The following is a 25,780-nucleotide window of genomic DNA, read 5'->3' as shown; positions in this document are numbered from 1 at the left end:
AAAACATTCATGTACAGGTTTTTGTGTGAATCGACGTTTTTCTTTCTTTAGAAAGTAATGCCTAGGAGTGGGGCTGATGGGTCATACAATTCTATAAAAAATTGCCAACCATTTTTCAGAGTGGCTATGCCATCTTGTATTGGCAAAACTCATGCTCTGGTTGTTCTGTATCCTTGTCAGAATTTGGTATTTTTAATTTTAGCCATTCTAATAGGTATGTAGTGGTATCCCAATGGTTTTAATTTACATTTCCCCAATGACTAATGATGTTGAACATCTTTTCATGTATTTGTTTGTATCCTTACATCTTCGGTGAAGAATTCTGTTCAAATTATTTGCCTATTTTTAAAAGAGATAAACTTTATTTTAGAATAGATTGGTATTTATAGAAAAATTACAAAAATAGTACTGAGAATTCTTGTGTACTACATACAGTTTCTTACTTTTAACCATCATAATGTACATTATTAGGGTACATTCATTACAACTGATAGCACTATTTGTACATTCTAATTAACTGAAGTCCATATTTTATTAGATTTCCTTAATTTTTACTTTATGTCCTTTTTCCGTTCCAGGATCCCATCCAGGATACTACATTATATTTACTAGTCATTTCTCCTGAGGTTCCCTAGACTGAATAGTTTCTCAGACTTTTCTTGTTTTTTTTTTGATAATCTTGTCATTTTGAGGAGTACTGGTCAGATATTTTGTACAATCTTTCTCAATTTGTATTTTTCTGATGTTTTCATCATGGTTAGACAGGTGTTATGGGTTTTGATGGCTTTGTTCATTTTTAATAACATTGTTTGTTTTCTTATTGAGATTTGAGGGTCTTTTATATATTATGGATACAAGTCTGTCAGATATGTGATTTGCAAATGTTTTTTCCCTGTCTATAGTTTGTCTTTTCATTCTTTGAACAGTGATATTCATAAAACAAAAGTTTTAGTTTGCTACAGTCCAACTTATTAATTTTTTCTTTTATGGGTCATGTTTTGGTCAAGAACTTCTTGCATAACCCCAGTTGTGAAGATTTTCTCCTATGTTTTCTTCTAAAATATTTATAATTTTACATTTTAAATTTATATCTATGATCTAACTGTATAGAGCTAATTGCATCAAGTGAAAGGTTTAGGATGAGGCATATTGTTTTTTCAACATACATGAGCAGTTGTTCCAACAACATTTGTTGAAAAGGCTACCCTGGTTCCACTGAATTGCTGTTGCATATTTGTCAAAAAAATCAGATGACCTTTTTCATGTGAGTGTATTTCTGAATTCTGTCTTCTGTTCTACTAATCTATGTGTTTACCCATTCTCTAATTCCAAATTGACTTTATTACTATAATTTTATAGTAAATCTTAAAATTGGGTGGTATGATTTATACAGCTTTATTCTTATTTTTCAACATTGTTGTAGCTATTCTCAGTCCTTAGCCCTTCCATATAAATTTTAAAATCAGCTGGCACATAGCTAGAAAAAATACTACTGGGATTTGCATTGTTATTGCATTAAATCTACAGATCAATGTGAAATGAAATGACATTTTCACCACGTGGAGACATTTATTTAGGTTTTTTAAAAATTACTATCATCATTTTGTAGTTTATAGCATATAGATCTTACACATTTTTGTTAGATTTATACTTAAGCACTTGTATTTTTGAGCTATTGTAAATTACAGTATTTTTTAAATTTTCGTATACCATGTATAATGAAATACAATTGACTTTTGTGATTTGAATTTATTCCTGCAACCTTGTTAAAATCGTCAGTTCTAGGATTTTTTTTTTTTATTCTGTGTAATTTTCTATATAGATAATCATTTCATCTGAGAACAGGGACTGTTTTATTTGCTCTTTTCCAAAATGCATGTGTTTTATTTCTTCTCTTACCATATTGCACTTACTGCTAAGACTTCCACTCCTATGTTGAATATAGGAATAGTGAGAGTAGATATTCTTGCCTTGACCCTGATCTTAATATCTTTTATGAGGGTGAGGAATATAATTTTTTTCTTAGTTTTCTGACATTTTAAAAAAAAAAAGAATGGATGTTGTATTTAGTCAAATGCTTTCTCTGCATCTGTTTATATAATCATGTGGCTTTTCTTCTTTAGACTATTTACATCAATGAGGTTTTCAAATATTGACCCAACATTGAATTTCTGGGATAAATCCCAATTGGTCATGTGTATTATTCTTTTTACGTATGTTGCCGGATGCATTCTGATAATATTTTAAGAATTTTGTTTATGTTGATGAGGGATGTTGGTCTATAATTTCTTTTCCCCCTCCCTTTCTCCCTCCTCCTCCTCCTCTCTCTCTCACTATATTTTTCAGGTTTTGGTATGAAGATACCAAAGCCTCATAAAATGCATTAGGAAGATTTCTTTCCACTACTATTTCTGGAAGAGATTGGAAGACATTATGTATAATTGGTGATATGTTTTTCATTAAATGTTTGAGAGACTTTTCCAGTGATCTGGACCTGCAGATATTTTCCCTAGAGGTTTTCCTCAAACAAACAGACAAAAAACAAAACAAAACAAAACACCAAAACAAAAAAAAAGAATTTCTTAGTTATTGGACTATTGGGGTATCTATATCTATTTCATCTTGACTTTTGTTAGTTCTTGGTTTTTAAGGAATTGCTTTATTTCCTTTTTGTTTTCCAATTTATGTACATAATAGTATTCTCTTAATATCGTGTTAATGTATGCAGGGTCTGGAAGTGATATCCCTATTTTTATACCTGATCAGGATAATTTGTGCCTTTTTTTTTTCGTAGTCAGTTTTGCTTCATGTTTATTAATTTTTCCGACCGTTTCAAAGATCCAGGTTTCACTGTTTCTCTGTATTGGTTTTTTGTTTTCAATTTCATGACTTCTTTATTCCTTCTTTCTTTCCTGCTTGATTTATGCTCTTTGTTTTTTACTGACTCCTAAGGTTTAAGCTTAGATTATTAACTTTAGACTTTGTTTCTTTTCTAATATAAACATTTAATGATATAAACTTCCCTCATTGGCTCAATATAAACATCATTGGCTGAGCTGTACCACACAAATTTTCATGTTTTATTTTAATTTATTTAAAAATCTTTTCTAATAGCTGTTGAGACTTTCTCTTTGACCCGTGGACTATTGAGAATTATGTTCTTTAATATCCAGTGTTTGAAGATTTGCCTGATATATTTGTCAACTTCTTGTTTAATTCCATAGGGAGAGAGGACATTCTTGTATGATGTCAATTATTTTAAATTTAAGGATGCTGTTTTGATCCAGGATATGGTCCACTTTGGTGAATGTTCCATGTGTACTTGAAAAGAAAGACTATTCTGCTGTTTTGGGGTGGACTGCTCTATAAATGTCACTTAGATCCAGTTGGTTGATTTTCTTTTTTCTTTTGGTTTAGTTTGTTTGGTCCTATTACCCTCTTGAATTTATAGGTTTGTGTCTTTTGCCAAATATGGGATGTTTTCAGCCATTTTTTCTTCAAATGTTTGTTTAGCACACTATTCTTTCTCCTGTTCGACTGGGACTCTGCTGATATGTATATTAAAACTTGGTTGTCCTATAGGCTCCTGAAGTTTTGTTCATGTTTTCCCTGTATTGTTCAGACTGGATAATTTCTGTTGCGCTATCTTCAAGTTCACTGATTTTCTTTCTGTTGTCTCCTCTCCATTCTGCAATTGATTTCATCCAGTGAGATTTTAATTATGGTTACCATATACTGTGGTTTTAAAATTTCCATTTGTGTCTTCTTTATACCTTCCACTTCTTTCATGATACTATATATTTTAACATTTGTTTCAAGAATGTTCACTATGGTTCATTTAATTACTTTTATAATAGCTGTTTTGAAGTCTTTGGCATACAATTTCAATATCCATTTCATCTTATTGTTGGCATCTGTTATTTTCCATGCAAGTTGAGATTTACATGGTTCTTTGTTTACCAATAACTTTGGCAATGGTGTTGAAAGAATATGTTTCGAGACATGTAGTACTCAAAAGATTCTATAAATATTTGTGTCACGAGGAAAAAAATAATAGCCAAAGTCTGTCTTTTTGATGATTAACTAAAAATCCCTTTTTGGAAGATTGTAGGTTTACAATTGAAACTAAAACAACATGACATTACTTATTAGGTCTCTTAATAATAAAATATGTATAATTAATTGTAGTATTTGGAAAGACTGAATTCTCAAGACTAGCTACCTGAGACTTCAATCTTTGTTTTAGCTTTATGCCATGTTTCCCATGTGTAGGGTAATTTGAAATCAGTCAGTTAATATCATATAATTTGTTTTTATTAATTATCAAGTGTAGTTATTTATTCTTCTATTGGTTATCTATATTTATCATGGCACATACCTAAGTAAAATCAAAGATGAAATTTTCCCACTTTCAGAGGAGGAAGATAAGAATTTCTCATCCTCACATATGAAAACTACAAATTCTTCCCTTGTAAAGGTGACTAGGAGCAGGAAGAGTGCATAGGGCATGAGTGGCTTCTCTATTACTCTTGCTAACTCACTTAAAACTTCTCCTGCATCGGTGTAGTTGGAAATTGATACATAGAACAGACTAGTCTTTGTGTGACCACAAGGCATCCACAAATTTTCCTAGGATGATGGTGACAATTCTATAGCAGGAGCAAGGTCTTTTACCTGCCCAAATGAAAATAAAAAGATACTAAAAACAAGCAAACACCCCAAAAGAAAAAAAAGAGAAAGGAAGGAAAGAAAAAGAAAGAAAGGAAAAAAGCAAAAGGAAGAAAGGAAGGAAGGAAGGAAGGAAGGAAGGAAGGAAGGAAGGAAGGAAGGAAGGAAGGAAGGGGAGAAGAAGGTGGGAAAGGAGGGAAGAAGAAACAAGTTGTCTCCCCACTGACACAAGCACTTCTTTCAGTTGATAAACAGATACCTTTACATTTATTGTGCTCATCTTCTTTTGGTTATACAGTAGGCATCCAAATTTTATTTCTGTCATTTCCCAGCTATACAACCTTGCTCTCTGGACTGTTGCTCAACTCTGAGACAGTGGTTATAAATCCTCCCCGCAGGAGGATTTGCTCTGAGGTTCAATAATGTATGTTAAAGGTTAGAACCAAACATAGTACCTAGAACACAGAGCTGGCAATGAATAAATGATAGACTTCCTTCTTTTCCTCCTTCTAAGAAGCAATTCTATTTATTCTCAAACAAAAGCTATCACATTTAAAATTGCTCCAAGGAAGAATTTCCAAATTTTCTGTAGTAACTGATCTCAATGTTATATTAGAAAAAAACGTCACAAATCTAATTGTATGTGAGTAATGTCTACTTATTAGGGTTTTGAGATTTACCAAAGTACCTCCTCTTATCAGTCATTCTGAGATATCCCAGTAATATATATATATACGTAGAATGAAATGAAAATAGCTCAGACAATGAAGAAATACCTAAATAAATTTGAACAACTTGATGATTTTGGGATGGGTGGCACTGATAAGATTTTAAAATGAAACTAACGTATCTTTGGCAAATTAAGAGCATGTTAGCATTACTGAGAATTATTTGAAGTTTTACAACTTAACAAAGGTATGAACTATATTTTTGCTATGCCCAGGAAAAAAAACATAATTTTCATTGAAGGAATTACAATAAAATTAGGAACTTTTGCTTAATAACATAATTTAGACGGTGGACTAAATTTTCTTTTCTTTAAAAATGGAGAAAAATAATGTACTTACTTTTAAGATTATGAAGTAACATATCTAGTAAAGTCATAAATTGTGAATACTGAATAATAGAAAAGTCCATTCCTCTAGCCCACAAAAATCCAGATACATAATAATCGAGTAGAATGGCTTCTTTTAAACAGGTTTTAATATTTTTGAAATTCAAAAACGTTTCCAGTTTTCTGCAACAAAAAGAAAAATCAAGGTATTAAAATCAAATTAAATATTGAACAGTTCCTTAACTAAGTTTCGAAAAGGTAAATATTCAATGTCTTTTATACAACTAAATTTCTTTTCTTTCTGACAATGTTCTGGAGATAGATTGTTAAATATTTGTTTTGTTTTCTTTTTTAAAGAATTCCAGCTATTTATATTTTACTCATTTTTTTCCTATAACTATAATTTTCACTTTAACTTTCAAAATATTTTTTCAAATTGATTTCCTTTTCATTTTATATACTTTTCTCATTACTGTCTTCTATGTCCATTAGTATTTTCAGCAGCACTAATTCTCCCTTGGGCTTATAAATTTAACCTCTGCAAGATGATTCATTTTCTACTATTTTTAAAAATGTTTTATCATTTTTCATTTCTTATTATTTCTTCCTTTAGTTTTTATACCTGTTTTATGTTCTTGTGGTGATTGCTTCATAAGTTTTTTAAATTCATTACAAACATTTGATCATACGTTTTATCTGCTCATGGCTACGTTTTTCTGGTGTATTTTCTTACCCTGCCAGTTCTTTTTCCTACTCTTCTTTTTTTCTTGCAATATGCATATTTTTTTGTATGCATATTCCTTGCTAGTACTCAGATCTGTCCATGTTACAAGCTATTTTCTATATGAAATAAGTTTGTGTCAATGATTCCAGTTTTCACTCTTTTTTCAATTAATAGGGAAAAAGAAAAAAGTAGGGTAGGTTCTTTTTACTATCACATAAACAATCTATTTCTGGTAAATATGGGAAGCATTTGCTTCAAGCTTGTACATCCTGGTCCTCCTGTTGCAAACAAGGGTTCTTGGAGTGGAGCCTCAGGGTTTTCTCCTCACCTAAGAGAGTAAGTATATTTTCACTTTATTCTAAGATATTTAAATATGTATATCTTCCTAATAATTTCTCTTGTATTTTTGTTTGATCTATAATGCTTCTGGCATTCATCCTCATATTTTGTGGTTTGGGCTTTCAGCATTTTCCTTTTTTGGACTAAGATGGAATTGGTATTTCTTTGTTGCTTATATGTGATTTTTGAGGGAATGTGTGTGTTACAACTTTGTATCACCATTTGCAAAAAAGCAAGTCTTGATTGATCATAATATTGATATAAATTATATGATCAGAATAATACAGCAGGGTTAAACAAGCTTGGGAACAAATAAAGGTGACATTGTGTTTAACTAACATCATTAGTTAAACATCTACAGTGAGGATCAGGGTAGACCCGAACCCCCAAAATGAGTTCTGATTCTTCTAAGTCCACCATGGTAGTTCTTACCCCTTTCCCAAAATGCCATATAATGCCACTCAGTATATGGCATTCTCTAAAATAACTACGGGTCTAGAGTGGGCATTCTCCTAAATTGTTCTAATTAATTCATAACTAAGGGTGAAGTTCATTTTTGTCTATGGAACAAAAATACAAAAGAGTAAATAAATAGGTTTGATTATAATCATAAGAAAAATCAGTTCTAAAATTATGCCTCATTTTTTGATGATGTTATTCAGACCTTGAGTTAATCAACTCTGGAGTCAGTCAATTTCTGAATATCCTATTATATGATATTTTTTTTGTGTGTACTTTTTTATTTTTTAAGTCATATGTTCAATGTTTTATGTTACATGCAACTAAAAGTGTCCTGATATATTTTGTCAAGCACACAACTCAAGTGGTGAATGAAGGTATGAACAGGCATGCATTCTGGGGGAGGGGATGCTACCTTACGAGCCAGGCATCTTCCATTTGCTTTGGCTATCAGTCAGCAAGATTTATTTTTCCATGTTTAATGTATAATATCATTTAGCCTTAAGTGAAAGTCAATAAGAAAACTATAGTAATAAAAACTTGTAGCATTTTTTATATTAATTTTTAGTTTTTTATTAGTTTCAAGTGTTCCAAACAACATAGTGATTAGACATTTATATACCTCACAAAGTAATAACTCCAATAAATCTATTACCCACCTGACACTGTACATAGTTATTAGAATATTATTGACTATACTCCCTATGCTGTACTATATTTCTCCCTGAATATTTTTAATTATAGTTGACATTCAATATTATATTAGTTTCAGGTGTACAGCATAGTGGTTAAGCATTTATATAATTTATGAAGTGATCCCCTGATAAGTCCAGTACCCAATCGGACACTATAGAGTTTTTACAATATTATTGACTATATTCCCCATACTGTATTTCACATCCTCATGACTATTTTGTGACTACCAATTTGTACTTCTTAATCCCTTCACTTTTCTCACCCAGTCCTCCAAACCCCCTCCTATCTAGTAACCATCAGTTTGTTCTCTGTATCCGTGAGTCTGTTTCTGTTTTGTTTATTCATTTATTCTGTTCTTTAGATTCCACATAAAAGTGAGGTCATATGGTACTTATATTTTTCAGTCTGACTTATTTCACTTAGCACAATACCTGTTAGGTCCTTCCATGCTGTCGCAAATGGTGAAATTTCATTCTTTTTTATGGCAGAGTAATATTCCATTGTAGATATGTACCACAATTTCTTTATCCAATCGTCTATTGATGGGCATTTTGGTTGTTGCCATACCTTGGCTATTGTAAATAGCAATGCAGTGAACATAGGGGTGCATATATCTTTTCAAATTAATGTTTTGAATAAATACCTAGGAGTAGAATTGCTGGGTCATAAGGTAGTTCTATTTTTAATTTTTTGAGGAACTTCCATACTGTTTTCCATAGTGGCTGCACCAATTTACAGTCCCACCAACAGTGCACAAGGGTTCCCTTTCCTCCACATCCTCACCAACATTTGTCGATTTATTTATGATGGTCATTCTGACAGGTGTTAGGTGATAACTCATTGTTTATATTTGCATTCTCTGATGATCAGTGACATTGAGCATCTTTTAATATGTCCATTGGTCATCTGAATGTCCTCTGTGGAGAAAGTCTACTCAAGTCCTCTGCCCACTTATTAAATTGTTTTGGGTTTTTTGTGTGTTTGTTTGTTTGTTTTTGGTGTTAAGTTGTATGAATTTTTAGTATATTTTGGATATCAGATGGGACACTGGCAAATATCTTTTCCCATTCAGAAAACTTGTAGCATTTTAATGTAATCAATAAATAGGCCACGAAACAGATCCAATATGTATGGGAAGTTGGTATATGCCAGAATGTGTTTCAAATCAGTAAAGGAAGTCTGAACTCTTCAAAAACAGTGTTGGGAGAATTGGTTATCCATAGAGAAAATAAAATGCTACCTCACCCAATGCATTAAAATAAAATCCAGGTGGATTAACTAAAACAACAATCCAAATTAGTATTTTAGTCTGGAATCACATTCTTTTGACTTCCTAAATTTGGCTACTTGTTACTCCACTGATTTCTGTTGCTTAATATTGCTAAGGAAAAATCTGAGGCCTAACTGATTGTTTTCCTCTCTAGGTCACTTTCTTTATCCCAGAGATAAGGTAATGCATAATGTTTTATTCTATTAAAATATTAAAATTAAAGCTTTTATTTTATGGCATTTACATTTTTTCCCTGATTCACTGCATTGGATGCAGATTGAAACATCTTCTAATTGCCTTAATCTGTAGTTTGTATAAGTTTTCTTAAATTTCTTTTCCACATTACTAGCTTCATTCTCAGCAAGATGAGTTTTACATTGGTTTTATTCTTTAGTCTCTTATGTTTGTTCTAAAATCTTTTTATTTACATATTTTATCATCTTTTCTTTCACCCCTTGTTTTACAGATTCAATGCCCTCTTTAAGCATCAGCTTTTGCCTAACATTTTCTTCTGTTTCCAGCAGTTAGTCTTCCTTCTAAGTGTAATCTTCTTCTGCCACCCCCGTGCTGTTTTTTAAAAATTAAATATTTTACCTCAATAGTTACGTACTCTTTACTTTTTATTTTTATTTTTTCAGTGTTTGATTGTATGTGAATGAAGGCAACTACTTGCTAAAGAGTAATTTGTGAAATTTTTTTGACATCCCTCTACCTTTACCCTTTCCCACACCTCTTCCACCTCTTCTTTTAGTACCATTTGAATCTTAACCTTCGACTTGAACTGCAGAGCTAAATATTTACCATTTGTATTCTTTGTTCAGTCATTTCACCCCAAAGGAGATTATACAGGGAGGCATTTGGAGCAAAATGCTGCTGCAGTTAGAATGCAGTTTCCATGACCTCCTGGCAAATTTGTAAGCTTTTCCTCTGGGGATAAAGGGAGATGGAACAGGGGAGGGGGAGAAATGGCCACAGCTGTAGCATAGGAAAATGTAGGGAAAGAGAAAGATGCTTAATAGTCACTTAGGAAGTTTTGCTACAGTGATAGGTGATGTAACTATCTCACCAAGAATTTCAGTAAAAATATTACATTATTCTTGCATGCTCTTGAAATTGGAGTGCATTTTTATTTTTCAAATATGATGACATGCAGAAATAAGCCTTAAGGCAAGAACGGAACAGCTCATGGAGGCCCAGTTATAGAAAGGTTATTAAAAGATCTCTTAGTGTTATTTCTGTGTTTAAGTAGTTATTTCCAATTTAGTCCCTATCTTTTTTTCAAAAAAGATTTGGGTGGATCTGTAAATCAAATCAGGGTTACATTAAAACATGATTGATGGTAGTTAGGAGACCATTAGAAATGTATCCAGACTTTACTTGACGTGTACTGCACAAATATGTTTTAATGATACTTTCATGTTTTGTTTCATTGGCTGCTTTAAGGAGCACAATTTTATTTTTAAAAGGTAGGAAAATGTGCTGATTTCCTATAATTTATTTAAATAGGCTTATAGCTTTGTAGACTATGATTTTGGCATACCTTTGTCAGTTAGTGACAGGACACCTAAATTATATTTCTGTTATGTTGAAAGGTATAGAATCCCATTTATAATAATGTTATTTTAAATGGAAAGTGAATGATTGATTGCAAATATTTCAGGATTACTATTATAAAAAACCTCAAGAAAATTACTTTCCAAAGAAATGGCTCCTGACATAACACTGGTGTCTTTTATCCAAAATTGATGTCCTAAAATTTCAGATTACTTCAGGTGAATTCTATTCATGAGACGTCTAAAGGTCAACCTATGTTGAAAGTGGTTGTTTCCATACTGCTAACTTGTGGATCACTCTCTGTATCATTTCTTTTGTCCTAGACCTCACTTCTTAAAGATTAAAAATACTTTTACAATTTAGGTATTTAATAGCAAAGAGAACCAATAATTGAAGAAAAAGAAGATTGTCACAGAAGGCATGATACACAGTACAACTTAAGATGTAGCAAGAAATAAATCTAAAAAGCATTTGTTTGCAATACCTTCTATTTAATATTAATTGCATTTAATATGACAACTTTTATTTAATGCATAATAAAAATAAATTGTAAACTATATTAAATATCTGCAATTTGCCTCATATCATTTTGCCTAGTATTAAACACCTATTTTTTGCATTTCAATGACCAACAACATTTGGGATTACCTAGTAATGGAAAATAATATTTTTCTAAAGCATAAATAATCAGTGATACTAATAAAATGAATGTATTTTACCAATCAATTCTGACACTAAAAATCAGAATTTCCAATGAGCATTCATTTCTACAAAAATGGTAAAATCACCATGAAATACTTGTTTAAAAATCAGTGAGATATTTTATTGACTGACTAACACTTAAAAATTCAGGTAGCAGTACGGCCAAATCACAAATCACCAGGGTTTCCAGGCGCTGGAGGTGAACAGCATCTTGGAAAAAGGCCTGTCAGTGTCGCCTGCTCTTAATATGCCTTCCCTTCTCAGATTTCTGTTCCAGCCAGTACATCTGTCATAGTTCCTTCTCAGTAGCAAATTGCCTCTATTCCATAATATTTGTAAGATTTGCAAATGATATCCACTGACAGAGCCATTTTCTATTTGTCCATTATGGTCCACAACGCCCTGCTAACATCTGGAGGACTGGCCTGCAGAAATCTTACACTAGGATATTAAGATCCAGAACATCACATCATCCCCTTTCCACACAGTATGGCCAATCAGGCTTCCATTGTTTGAGCAAGATGATTTTTAAAATGAGTGATTGCTTGAAATTTGTGTGTTGGATACATCTGACCAGAGTTCTAAGTAAATGATCTACTATAGAAACCAATGTTCTTAAGCATGAGAGGTAAATATATTAGAATTATTGTCTATAAATTCAGTTATACTCACATTTTTAAGCAAAATGCATGAATCAGAATAGGTTCTTACCCAATAAAAATCATACGTGGATGGCTAGTACTCAGTATTTCCCAAATCATAAAATATATTGACTACTAACATCATGGAAAAAACAACTTTCTCTTTTCACAATGACACAGAAGACCGAAAGGTTCTTGTGCATACTGACAGCTTTATGAATGAAAGAAAAAAGGAGAAGACAGTATATGCTAAGGCTGCTTTTAACAATAAATCCCTACTCTCTGTTAATGTTAACAAATTAAGAAGTTGGTTTGAAATGTACTTTTCCCATAAAGAAGACTGCCGAGCAGCGCAACAAGGCAGTTGTTTGAAATTTTTGTGTTCCAGGAGTCTGGAGATATATATAATAGTATATATTAATATAATATACTAATATATTATAGTGTATATATAAATATATACACTATATATGTACTATTATATACATAATATACATAATAGTACATGAATATATTATATACATAAGACATATACATTACATAAAACATAATAACAAATATTATGTTTGGTGTATACCTGGGTATATATATGCATATACATGGTATAATAACATATAATGGTCATTTATAGATGCAGAACTAAAACTGTTTATATTTGGTTATAATACTGAAGGGCTTACCGTTGAACTCCATCTACATCCACTACTAGCAGTTCAGTGATTTGAGCAACTGAAAGAAAATCTGGGGACAGAATCTTTTCATGTTCTTGGAATTCAGCATCTTTCTACCAAAGAAAAAGACAAGTGGAATCAGTTATTTCAATCACGTTTTACTTATTAATCCCAATGATATCAAAATTTGTTTTTACTGTAGTCTACTTGCTATCAGGAAAAAAAATAAAAGTAAAAACAACAGTCTCCTAGATAATCATTTTTCTTTTCTGTTTTTAAGTAATAGTACCTCTCTTCTGAAAAGTCCAATCTGTCTTTGCACATTTAAAACTGGGTGATGGTTTTTCAATTAATAAATATTTTTGAATATCTACATATTCCTCATTGAATTTGGGCCTCAAGAGGAGGCAAAGACAAGTAAGAAAGACTTGCTAGCCTCAAGAAGCTTAACTTCTAGTGGGAGGAATAAACCAAGGATGACTTTAAAACAAGAAAATACAACGGTGAGTCATAAAAAACAAGTGGCAATCAGTCTAAAAAGAAGTGACAAAGGTAGAACCAGGACAAGGAAATTCTATAGAGATGAAGTCCAGGAATGGACTTTGTGAGAATGGGCATGGATAATGCCCCAGGTGAATGAAGACAGGGCTGTTGGGTACCAGTTCTGAAAATGTAAAGTAGTTCACAGTGGTGCCTAGGGTACAAGGCTGGGGGGACCAGTTGGACCTACGTGGGAAGTCGGCAATGGGAACTTATTGTGGGAGATCTTACATTTAATAATTCAATAAATATTTACTGAGTGATTGCAAGATGCAAGATACTGTGCAAGTTATCATAAATATTTTAGGCCCTGGCTGGTTGAAGAATGAGAGGCTGAAGAGTTTGTTCTTGGTAATATAGGCAATAAATAACCTGAAGTAAGAGTAATTTGTAGCAGGGTGAAGGAAAGACAGGAGCAGAGAAAGGACACAGAGGAAGAGTTAAATAAATGGAAAGGTCGTTATTGTGATAACTATGTATGCTGTCAGATGGGTACTAGATTTATTGGGGTGATCACTTTGTAAGTTATATAAATGTCTAATCACCATGTTGTACACCTGAAAGTAATAATACTGAAAAAAAATACATCAGAAACAAAACAACAACAAAACCAGTTCAGGAATGAGGCATTGGGCTGCAATGGAAAAGAAAAGAAAGGGGTCAATGCAACATATTACATATGGGGGACCAAAAGATGGACAAATGAATGGAGATTCTGAGTTTCTGACCTAAGTGACTGGAAGAAAAAGGTGATACTGAGGGCCTTCAATCGCACATATGCCACCTTTGTGTGAACTAGACAAACGCATCCTCTCTGGGTGCAGGAAGTGCTAAAAGTCTTAAGTGACATAGCCCTGTGCCCAAGTGCACCACTTGTGAATATATTTTCAGCTCCTGCTCAACTCTCAGCCCAGTTCTTTTGTTCAGAGTATAATCTGCAAATCTATACGTGGCACTCTTGTTACACAAAATAGAAATAGGAGCTTTGGAAGACGATGCTAGTTTTAAGAAGGCAAGATGATGAGTTTAGTTTCAGTGGTTGAGTTTAAGATGGAATACGCTTATCAAGGAAGAAATGTTTAGAGGTTTAATTAGAAATGCTAGAGTCAGAAAGGTCAAGTTTAAATTTAGGAGTCACTGCAAGTGTGAAAGTGACCAAAGCCAGAGTGGGAAGAGAAACGCTGTGAATGGGGATGGAAAAGGAGACAGAAATAAAGGTAACAGAGGCAGCTTCACAACAAAAAGGATTGTGAGATTTTTCAGGCGAGAGGGGCAAATGTTTTCAATTCAACAAATAGTTATGTACCCTTCCATGTAAATGGACTCCGATAAATAAGAAAAGCAACAAAATGCTGTGCTATAAATAAAACTATATCCCAAATTTTCCTTATTCTTTTTCCAGAGGACAAAAATCAAAGCTAACACTTATTGGAAATGGTAATCAGCTTAAAGTTTGTATTTTATAATAGGTTATTATATTTTTATTTTTAAAAATATCATTTAGAAATAAAATATGCTACTTTATTAGCTATTTTTTTGTAATCTAGGGTTAGGAAATTAACCTAAACTAGATCAGTCTATTGGATTATAATCTCAAAAAGACAAAAATATCTTAGGCTTCCATATTATCCACCTAATGTATAATATTGTACCTAGTAGGCACTCGAACACTTGTAATTGATTTAAATACACTCAGTTTTTAGGTAGGATAGTATTTTAGTCCATAATATATGGCTACATATTTGTTTAAATGTTTGTTGGTTTTATATATATATATATATTAGTATATATATTAGTATATATATATTATTGTGTATATATATATATATATATATATATATATATTAGTAGCAGTAAAGTATAATTATTCCTTCACTGTCAATCCCATTAGATTGCAAATTCCTCAGGGACAGTGTTTCAATCTTTTCCTTCTTTTTAGAATTCTGCAGATTCTAGTTATGTCAACATAGGTTGCTAATAGACTGTCTGAATTCATCTCCATCACATGATGACACTGTTATATGATGCAGCATGATGAAAAGCAGGACTTGGATTTAAAAATCTCATGAGGTTTGAATACTAATTAATTTTGTGACTTACAGCAAGTCATTTGAACCTAAATTTGGATTCATCTTAAAAAAATCATTTTGATATGTTTTAACACACACAAGATTGCTATCATTATTAATAATGAATAAAGATATACATGAAAGGTACATTATACAGGCATTCAGATCAATTTTATTAAATTTTTTATGGATAGGAAAATATAGGTCACACAGTAACTATATGAAGGAGAATATAATAATCTTAACCTTTAGTACAAAAATAATTCTAGCTAAGATGCCTAATATCAGTGCTTCATTTATACTAAACCTTGATAGCTTACGATAATCATCTTGTAGGAAGGTTTGCCTCTGTTTTTTGTTTTCTTTGTTTTAAATTGAATTCCTGGATCTATTTTAAACTACTGCTCCTTTTTGTTTGTTTATACACTGCCTTGCACTAGAAAGGATATAAGGTGGTTAAAAAATCTTTAATCTTTCAACACAGACATTCTGATTTGTACAAATTAAAGATACAATAGAAAATTCATGAATAGGCTAATAAAAATGTGGGTTTGTAATTGTGGCTTTCTCTGTAAAATTACATCTCTGACTAGGAAAATATGTTAGCTAAACCACACTGTAACTCATTTTACTCCACCACCTGGTGGATTTTAGCAGTTATTCTAGAAGCAATGAAATTGTAAGCCTGATGTTTGCAAGATAAATCTTTTCTCTGAATTTTTTTCTCTAATGTCACCTAAACCTTCCACATTGTATACATGTCTTCCTTCTAGAATGTAAGCTTTTGGGGGGCATCTTTGTATCCATTACTGGCAGTGTCTTAAAAGAGTCTTGGATCAAATATATGGTGATGGAAGGAGAACTGACTCTGGGTGATGAACACACAATGGGATTTATAGATGATGTAATACAGAATTGTACATCTGAAAGCTATGTAATTTTACTAACAATTGTCACCCAAATAAATTAAAAAAAAAGAGAGTCAACAAATGTTCATTAAGAGAAAGATAATATAGAGGACAAGCAAGATGGCGCAGTAGGTAAACGCGGTGTTTACCTTCTGTCACAGCCACATCAAACTTACAACTGATCTACAACCATTACTGAGAATTGTCTAAAATCAAGCTGAACTGAAGCATTTCAACTAAAGACTTACAGAAGCCACCTCCAGACTGGCAGGAAGATCAGAGACAAGGAATGGGCTGGTCCCACACCTATGTGTGACCATTCAAGATCAGGAGGGCTATTTCGGCTGTGGGGGTCCCTACCAACCCTTACCCCACCCCACCCAACTTTCGGGCACACCCAGGTGGCTTCCAGTGACTTTTTCATGCAGACAGCCTGCCTTGGCTCAAGCTGCACTTTCCTAGGGTCTCTCAAAGGTTCGCGGAACCCAGACAAGCAGCATCTGGATTGAACGTGTCCTGTACCTCTGCCTGAGCAGACCTAAGCTGGCACTGACAGCAGCCGGCCTTGGTTCGCAGCTTGGCCTCTCAAGGAGCTTCTAAGCACAGCATGGGAGGCAGCCATCTGCAGATTTCTTCTGGCTCCTGCTGGGTGGCCCCGGGTGTGGTACGGGCTGTGGCTGAAGTAGACCTACACTAGGTCCCCTCCAAGGTGATCCTGGGGCTGGCACCCCCAGTGGCCAGCTTCAAAATGAGCTAGAGCATCACCCAGCCGCCTCCAAGTACAACACACCCACGGGGCGAATTGGGTAGGCACCAGAGTCCTGCTGAGGTAGATCCTGCTCTGTAGGATCAGCCCCGCACAACAACTCTTCCACTGTAGTCAAGGCCCGTCCTCACAACCAGTGAGCACAAGGGTCAATCCCTCCCACTGATGTGCAATTATCAACCAAGGCTCAACTACAAGAGGTAGGCACACACAACCCACACAAGGGGACACAAGGGACACACCTGGAGGGCATGGCTCAGGTGACAAGAAAGACTGAGCCACTGAACCCCACAGCACACCTACTACATAAGGCCACTCTGCCAAGACCAGGAGGCATAACGGCCCTACCTAATACATATAAACAAACACAGCAAGGCAGCCAAAATGGGGAGACAAAGAAACATGTCCCACATAAAAGAACAGAACAAAGCTCCAGAAAAAGAATTAAGCGAAATGGAGATAAGTAATCTATCAGACGCAGAGTTTGAAACACTGGTTATAAGAATGCTCAGTGATCTCAGGGAGAACTTCAACAGAGAGATAGGAAGCATAAAAATGGAGATGGAAACCATAAAGAAGAACCAGTCAGAAATAAAGGATACAATAATAGAAAAAAAGAATATATTACAGGAAATCAACAGTAGATTAGATGAATCAGAGGATACAACCAGCGATGTAGAAGACAAGGTAGCAGAAAACACCCAACCAGAACTGCAGAAAGAAAAAAGAATCCAAAAAATTGAGGAGAGTTTAAGGGGCCTCTGGGACAAAATCAAGCGTACCAATATTAGCGTTATAGGGGTACCAGAAGGAGAAGAGAGAGGGGAAGGAATTGAAAACCTATTTAAAGAAATAATGACAGAAAACTTCCCTAATCCGGTGAAGGAAATGGACATACAAACCCAGGAAGCACCGAGAGTCCCAAACAAGATGAACCCAAAGAGGCCCACACCAAGACAAATCATAATTAAAACGCCAAAGGTTAAATACAAAGAGAGAATCTTAAAAGCAGCAAGAGAAAAGTAGTTAGTAACCTACAAGGGGGCCCCCATAAGACTGTTAGTTGATTTCTCAACAGAAACTTTTCAGGGCAAGAAGGGAGTGGCAGGAAATATTCCAAGTGATGAAAAGCAATGACATACATCCAAGATTGCTCTACCCAGCAAGGCTGTCATTTAGAATTGAAGGACAAATAAGGAGCTTCCCAGACAAGAAAAAGCTGAAGTGGTTCATCACCACCAAACCAGTATTACAAGGAATCTTAGAGGGACTTCTTTAAGATGGGAGGGGGGTTAAGGATGGATGAAAGAGGAAGGGATTGAAAAATTGTTATACAGTAATCATGGAGATGTAGGGTATAGCATAGGGAATATAGTCAATAATATTGTAATAACTAGGTATGGGGCCAGATAGGTACTAGATCTATCAGCATGATAGATGGGAATGGGGTTGGGGGCAGGGCGAAAAAGCTGACGGCATTAAGAAATACAAATTGATAGTTAATACAGTATGGGGAATATAATCAACAAGGTTGTAAAGATCATGTAAGGTGCCAGATGGGCTCTGGACTTATCAGAGGGATCACGTCATAGACTGTGTAGATGCCTGACCAATGTTCTACGCACCTGAAGGGCTGAATATAGTTGAATGTCAACCCTAACTAAATGTATAGGTATATAAAGTCACGGGATGTGGAGTATAACACAGGGAAGATAGTAAATGTCAGAGGGGTAGTAGCTTGGGGGTTGGGTTATCACTTTATGAGGGGTTTAAATGTCTACTACATTGCTTTGTACACCTAAAACTAACAAAAAATTAATTAATTAAAAATTCTAAAAAAAAAAAAGAGAGAGAGAAAGATAACACATTTCACCAAAGATGACTAAAGAGGGATTTCAGAATCATAGAGAACATAGAGAGATCTATAATTTCCAGTTTGAAAGACTTTCTTCAAGTCTGAAAATAAATGAACTAAGGAGCAGCACTGTGTTGAACCATGTTGGCGCCTGAGGCAAAAGGGATAAAAATCAGTAATACTAATGCAGTGTTTATTCAAAACTTTGATCCATTATGGATTTTTTTACATTAACTTTGTTTTTTTTAAATATTGCATTAAAATATAGTTTATCTTGACTATTGAATTTTCTGGTAGTCTTTAAATTTCGTGCCTTAGGAGACTGCCTCACTTGCCATGTTAAAGAGCCAATTTAAGAAAAAGAAGGAAAAAAATAGTTGAAAGAAAGATAAGTAAAAGCAAGAGCTAGTTCTTTAAAACAATCATAGACAAATCTTTTGCAAATGGGATTAAAGAATAAAGAAAAAACATAGGCCACATTAAATGGAATTACATTTAAAAAGTACAAGAAAATGCGTGATTTCCTAGGAATACATAAGTTACCAAATTTGACCAGGGGTAAGGGAAAAAAAAAACGGAACTGACCATACATGAAGTAATCTGGAAGTTTACTTTTTAAAAAGTCACCATGCCCAGAGTTTTACACTTGAAGTTTTAATAAACAAGAACACATAAATTCTAAGTAAATAATTATAGACTGTAGATAATTAACTTTTAAGAAGTCAGCATAGTCTACACACAAAAACCTGAACTAGCACAAAAAGAAAATTATAAACCAAAATCAATGAATTCAGATGCAAAAATTCTAATTAAATACTATCTTAGAAAATTGAGCCCAGCAGTGTACTAAAAGAATAATAATAAGCTATCACTGTGACCAAATTAATTTCAGAAATGCAAAGATGGATCATTATGAACAACTCTACCATACTTTTTATGTCAAATTAAATAAAAATTTATATACATATATACATATATATATATATATATATATATAGAATTCAGCAGCAAAACTCTCAGTAATATATGAACAGAAAAAGATAGCTAAACATGAAAAAATTATTTGCAAAACATCATATTGAATGGTGAAATACTGAAGTCATTCTTACAAAAACCAGGAACTAAAATGGGATTTCGGCTAGTAACATTATTGTAAGTCAACAAACTATAGAGGTTTTAACTAATAAAATAAGAAAACTAAATATATAGCTTAAATATTAGAATGAAGAAATTTAAAAAAATCTTTATTTGAAGATTACATGGTTGCACACCTAAGAAATTTGACATTGTATTAACATGGTTTGAGCTAATAAGATATTTGATAGATGGTTACATAAAACATAAATATGTAAAGGACATTCGCTTTTCTCTATATGAGAAGTTAATTAGAAATGGAAATAGCAAAACTTGATTAAACTATACTTGGTTATAAATATAATAAAAAAAGGTATAGGACACCAAAAATTTAATAACAATATTAGATAAGAGATTTATTGGAAATCTTCAAATTTAAAAAATTAAATCCTTCCCACATTATAAATGTAATGCAATGACAATCTCAAATCTGAATTGTATTATTCTGAACTCCACAAAATAATTTTTTAAAATAAAATGGTATGACACTGACAAGAACGGAAAAATTGGTCAGTGGAAAAGAATAAAGAATCCAAAAATGAATCCAAAAATGTGCTTTGATACAAAAATACATGTACATTTTTGGATTCTTTATTCTTTTCCACTGACCAGTTTTTCCATTCTGTGTCAGTGCCATACCATTTTATTTTAAAAATAAAATTTCTGATACAAATGCTTACATATAAATTTATACACATATGTCTGAGTGCACACACACACACACACACACACACACACATTTATTTGGATTCTATAATCTGTTCCATTGACTATTTTGTCCACTCTTGTGCCTATTCATGTATACATATAATATGATAACGGCAGTCAATCCATGCTCAGTAAGATAGAGGCTGGTTTAGTTAGTAAATGAAGCTGACTGACTCGATGGTTCATGTCTACAAGAAAACAAAATGACATCCTCATTTCAAATACACAAAATACATTTACGAAACATTAATTTCAGCTGTGTTAAAGACCTAACGTTAGTAAAGTTAAACTTTAAATATTAGAAAAAGATTGAAGATTATCTGTTCAACCTGAAAGGGAGGCTGGAGGAGGAAGAAGCAGGACTTTTTAAATAAGCCAGGAAACCCAAAGACAAATAGTAAGAAGAAAGACAAGCCCAAATGTTTGTCAATATCTCCACACCCACCAGCCAGTATTCCCAGAGGCTCTCAGTGTCTGATAAATACTACTGCTGTATAGTACCATTTTGAGGTATGTTAGTACTGTTTGCTCAACGATATTTTAAGTGCTATTTAGGTGTCCTCCCCATGGTCCTGCATAGGCTGAACTACACTATGTGTTGTGAATGGCTTCAATAAATACCTCTTGAGTAACAATGAAACTGCAGAAATCTGATCATTTTCTTGCTCAAATTGAGCCCCAAGCGTTTCTCCCTAACTTGCCAATGATGGGGTGGAGGCTGTTTTCAAGGTCTGTAGGGATCCTTAATTTAGAGGGAATTGTCTTTGGCTTCCTCTTGGCCATGTTGAGGATCTCGAAGACAAGTGACACTCATCTTTCCCTCAAGATAATGTGCTGTGTTTCCCCGAAAATAAGACCGGGTCTTATATTAATTTTTGCTCCAAAAGATGCATTAGGGCTTATATTCAGGGGATGTCATCCTGAAAAATCATGCTCAGGCTTATTTCCCGGTTAGGTCTTATTTTTGGGAAAACACGGTAGGTGTCCTCCTGTGCTGATAAAGACCCCAATGCATTGAGTAAATGTCATGTATTTGGGGATGTGGTAACCCTAAAGGAACATTATTCAGAAAAAGCAAATGGAAATATGGGAAATAATCATTTACATTCTCTTTTAGGTCTCTGATGTGAGTACAGCCCTTTTTAGGTATAATACTTAAATAATTATATTTCTAAAATAATATTTTAGAAGATATTAAGAAAGTGAGTTTATGAACAAACTTTTGATAAAAGACTGGTGATTGAATTGTAAGTATTTATAAACTCTTTTCCAAATTCACTTATAAACTCCTTTCACTTACACATCTATATATAGCAAATATTTATTTTCAGATTTTTGTTATTTTTCTATTCTTGTGCATTTATTCAGACATCCACTAATAGTTTAGTCTTTTAGAGGGAGGCAATTACTCCAATGTTACTCCTAGCATGTTGAATTCAGAAAGTTGGGAAGAAGAGTCTATGCAATGTCATACGAAAAATATTTTCCTGGACTTGCAATTCATGTCTACTTGTTCACAGTATCTCATAGAGTAGATTTTAGTTTATGATAACTACCTCTCCTGGCATACATCAGACCACCTATGATCTTAATTAGATATCATACTTTATTGAGTGCCTACTACGTGATTGGGATAATTGGTTGTTTTTATTCTAGGTATTGGCAACAAATAACAAATGGGAAACCTCAGACTATTGAAAGCTTATGCTTAACTTCCGATTGACTTGGCAAGAAAAATCTTTCACTACTGCTTGGCTCAGATGACTACATGGTTTATTAGCTAATTCAATTTGGATACCGAATATATTAGAAATGACACTGTGAGGGAACTGTCTTTGGGGGAATCAACTCTGGAAAGATCTGAGAAGAACCTTTCAGTTTGTAACTGAAAAGCTGTGGCCTTGGGAACAGATTACAAGACAGAGTTTTTTGCCATATTTTCCATCTAACCCCTAAACCCCAGGCGGTACAAATGGGCGGCTGGCAGGACTTGTCATTCTAATATATGATACAGTCCTGTGGATCAATTGTCTTCTCTGTGAACTGCAAGTATTCTGCTTCCATTAGAATGGAAAATGGAGTTTCTACCATGCAGCACATTAATCTTAGGTTAGTCTTAGTAACTGAGCACAGCTAAGTAAGTCCGAGTTCCAACGGGATGTCTTCCGTTTTTCTACTAACAAAAAGATTGTGTACATCCTAAATTGTTATACACCTGCTCCTCGAAGAAGTTAACAAATGTGCTGATAGTTCTAACATGGTAGCTAATCATCTTAGGTCTATAACTAGCTCTTTCATCTGACTCATCCATTATAAAAAGTGAATTTTTTCCCCTTGGAGCATAGCACTTCTTTATCTTTAAAAAAAAAGTATAGGGCATTTCTTTCTTTCTTTTTTTTTTTTTTTAGTACAGATTCTTTAAGACCCAAATTATCTGAGTCTTCTTAGAAAGGATGTTATCTACATGGATAAGTATATGTAAAGTGTACAATGACAATTGTTCATTATCATAAGTTTTTGTATATATTTAAATAACAATTTGATTGCAAAATTTCCTATGCCTCTTTTGAAATTCTTTTACTTACATTAGAAATCACAAGGGAGTAACTGGCTTAGTAACCAGTTTATCACATTACAATGTGTTTTTAATGTATGCTAATTTCCAAAGGCTCATAGGAGAGTCAGCATGCCTTAGCTGTCTCCATAGGAGTATAGTAATGGGAAGAAATCTAGATTGGGAAGGACTTTGTATATCTTTGAGCAAGGCACAGAATTATTGGTGCTTTGCCCAGAGAATTTCTTCATTTATAAAATTGCAACTAATACTTATCTACCGCACAAAGAATGGTGTTTAGGCTAATAAGGGAGTTGAGCATAACAATGTTAATGATAACATTATTTACCTTTGGAGCCTTAAAAAAACTAAAGAAAAAACCGTCATAGAAACCACACGGTGGTGTCAGTGTGTGAAGACTTACACATCTTTTAGTAGTAGCTGGTGAAGCAGACATGTTTTAATTAAAATCTCGGGATACTAAGCTTATGAGTAATTAGTTACCTAAAACCCATTTATTAGTGGGAGCTGATATTGGGAGGGGCCTAAAGATAAATACTGTACACAAGAAACCACTGGGGCCCAAGGAGTTTAAATAACTTCGCTGAAGACAAGCTGATGATGAGTAACTAAGTCATAACCCGGAAGGTCGATTTTCCAGGTGCTCCTCCATTGTCATGCCTCTTATCCTGTATGTAGGTATGTCTATATGTATAGAAATGGTAAAATAATAAGGGAAACACAAAGCCCTGGCCTTCAAATATTAAACAATCCACTACCAAGAAAGAGTTATTATTCCCTTACACCTTTTGAACCATCGGAACGGTGATCATTGCAAAAGAACTAGTAGAAATTTCCAAAAGGGACTGGCCCATTTAAAATTCCAAGCTACCTTTTTAAGAGCCTAGGGAGAAGCTCATACAGAGGTCATTTGGGCCTGGAACCGTCCAATGGAAGAATTTCTAGTTTATATTCGAGGGCACTTTGCCGGGGCGCTAGGGCGGATCGGACGCGGCAGGCAGCCGGGTTTGGGGAGTGCGGGAAATACCTGCGGGACCCCAGCTCGCCTCCCGGACCCCCAACACAGTCCGGGAGACCCCAGCGCCGCCCGGGGCACGCTCCCAACTCCGCAGCCAATCGGGCGGCAAACCCAACCCGGGCGTGGGCTGCCTCCTCCCGACTGGCCTCCGCCGCAGGCCCTGCGGGCCGGGAGCGTGCGTTCGGGGGTCGCAAGTACCAGGAAGGGGCGACGTACCTCCGACTCGGTCGAGGTTCTCACCTGGGTCAACGCTGCTGGGGTCATCCCCCCGGGAGTCGTCCCCCCAGAAATAGCCATGATCTTGCCCCAGCTAAGCGGCCCTCTGTCGCCTAGGCAACTGGGGCGGGGCCGGGGTCGCAGGGCTGGAGATTGGATCCCAAGGCAAAGCGGCTTCCGGCTTCTCAGCCTGGGCCCCATAAGGGCTGGGATCCCGCAGTGGGAGCTGGAAGCAAGAGGGAGTCCGGGGGAGGCCGCTGCAGGGCATTGTGCTGGGAAGGCCTGCAACGGGGGTTTGAATCACAGAGTAGAGACAAACTCTTTCTTTTAATACATTTAACAGCCGTTTAAATGAGCTAATATGTGGAAGTGTCTAATGCTAACACATAGCATGTTCTCAGTATTAAAGTGGGGAAGTTTACCGTTGATTGACATTTGATATTAAAGAATTATTGAAATTTTAAGGTGTATGATGTTACTGTTGTGTTTAGAAAGAAAACAGTGTTCTTATCTTTCAGAAATACATACTCAAAGATTTAGTGATGATGAAATGATATCATGTCTGGATTTACTCCAAAATAATAATGGGAAGGCCATGAGCAATGAGTGAAAGTATAGTAGATGAATCAAGACTGGGTACACGGTGAGAGGTGGTCATTCTACTACCCTTCCTATTTTACATATGTTTGAAATTTTCCATAATAAAATCATTTTAAACAATATAATTAGTGGCAGTATGAGTATTTCTCTCTGGATAATACCTGCTTTGAAAATGAAATGTACTCTGCTTACAGTTACCTGCATGGGGGTTGCTATGCAGGAAGTTTAATCAGACATCAAGTGCTTCAGTTTTCCCATTTGTAAAATGGGGTAATACCTGTCTGCTTCACAGCGTTAGTATGAGGATTTAACAAGTTAATACATCAGAATGTTCAAAACAGTGTCTGGCACCTATAAGTGTTAGCTATTGTTAGGATTAGTGTTAGTTTGTATTACGTTTCTCCTGACTTTGTCCATCCTGTTTACAGCTGCCAGGATAATACTGCATCTTGGACCGCTTCTTATATTTTCCCATTGTCTTTCAGACCAAATTGAACAGTTTAGCTTTACATAACCTCACAATGATAGTGCCTTTCCCCCCCAAATTGTTCCACAGTTCAAATGTTGCACACAATTTGTACTGTGAACACATATTAGTAGTCAAATTGTGTTC

At 34.5% G+C, this 25,780-nt stretch overlaps 1 protein-coding gene across 5 annotated transcripts in view; it reads right to left on the bottom strand.

Moving 5' to 3' along the window:
• The window catches only part of CABCOCO1 (ciliary associated calcium binding coiled-coil 1), a 134,074-nt gene extending 109,402 nt beyond the window's left edge, over positions 1-24,672 (bottom strand). For all 5 annotated transcript variants that reach the window (XM_033129807.1, XM_033129808.1, XM_033129809.1 and 2 more), the window contains exons 1-3: positions 24,568-24,672; positions 12,788-12,891; positions 5,736-5,905 (exon numbers count right to left, since the gene is read on the bottom strand). In XM_033129807.1, coding sequence (XP_032985698.1) covers positions 5,736-5,905; positions 12,788-12,891; positions 24,568-24,648 — 355 coding nt within the window. In that variant the 5' untranslated portion in view covers positions 24,649-24,672. The remainder of the gene's footprint in view (positions 1-5,735; positions 5,906-12,787; positions 12,892-24,567) is intronic.
• Between the last annotated feature and the right edge of the window lie 1,108 nt (positions 24,673-25,780).

Source organism: Rhinolophus ferrumequinum, chromosome 16 (assembly GCF_004115265.2).
Source record: "Rhinolophus ferrumequinum isolate MPI-CBG mRhiFer1 chromosome 16, mRhiFer1_v1.p, whole genome shotgun sequence".
NCBI lineage: Eukaryota > Metazoa > Chordata > Mammalia > Chiroptera > Rhinolophidae > Rhinolophus > Rhinolophus ferrumequinum.
Note: the sequence above shows the minus strand (reverse complement) of the source record. Positions and strands in the feature narration are given on the sequence as shown.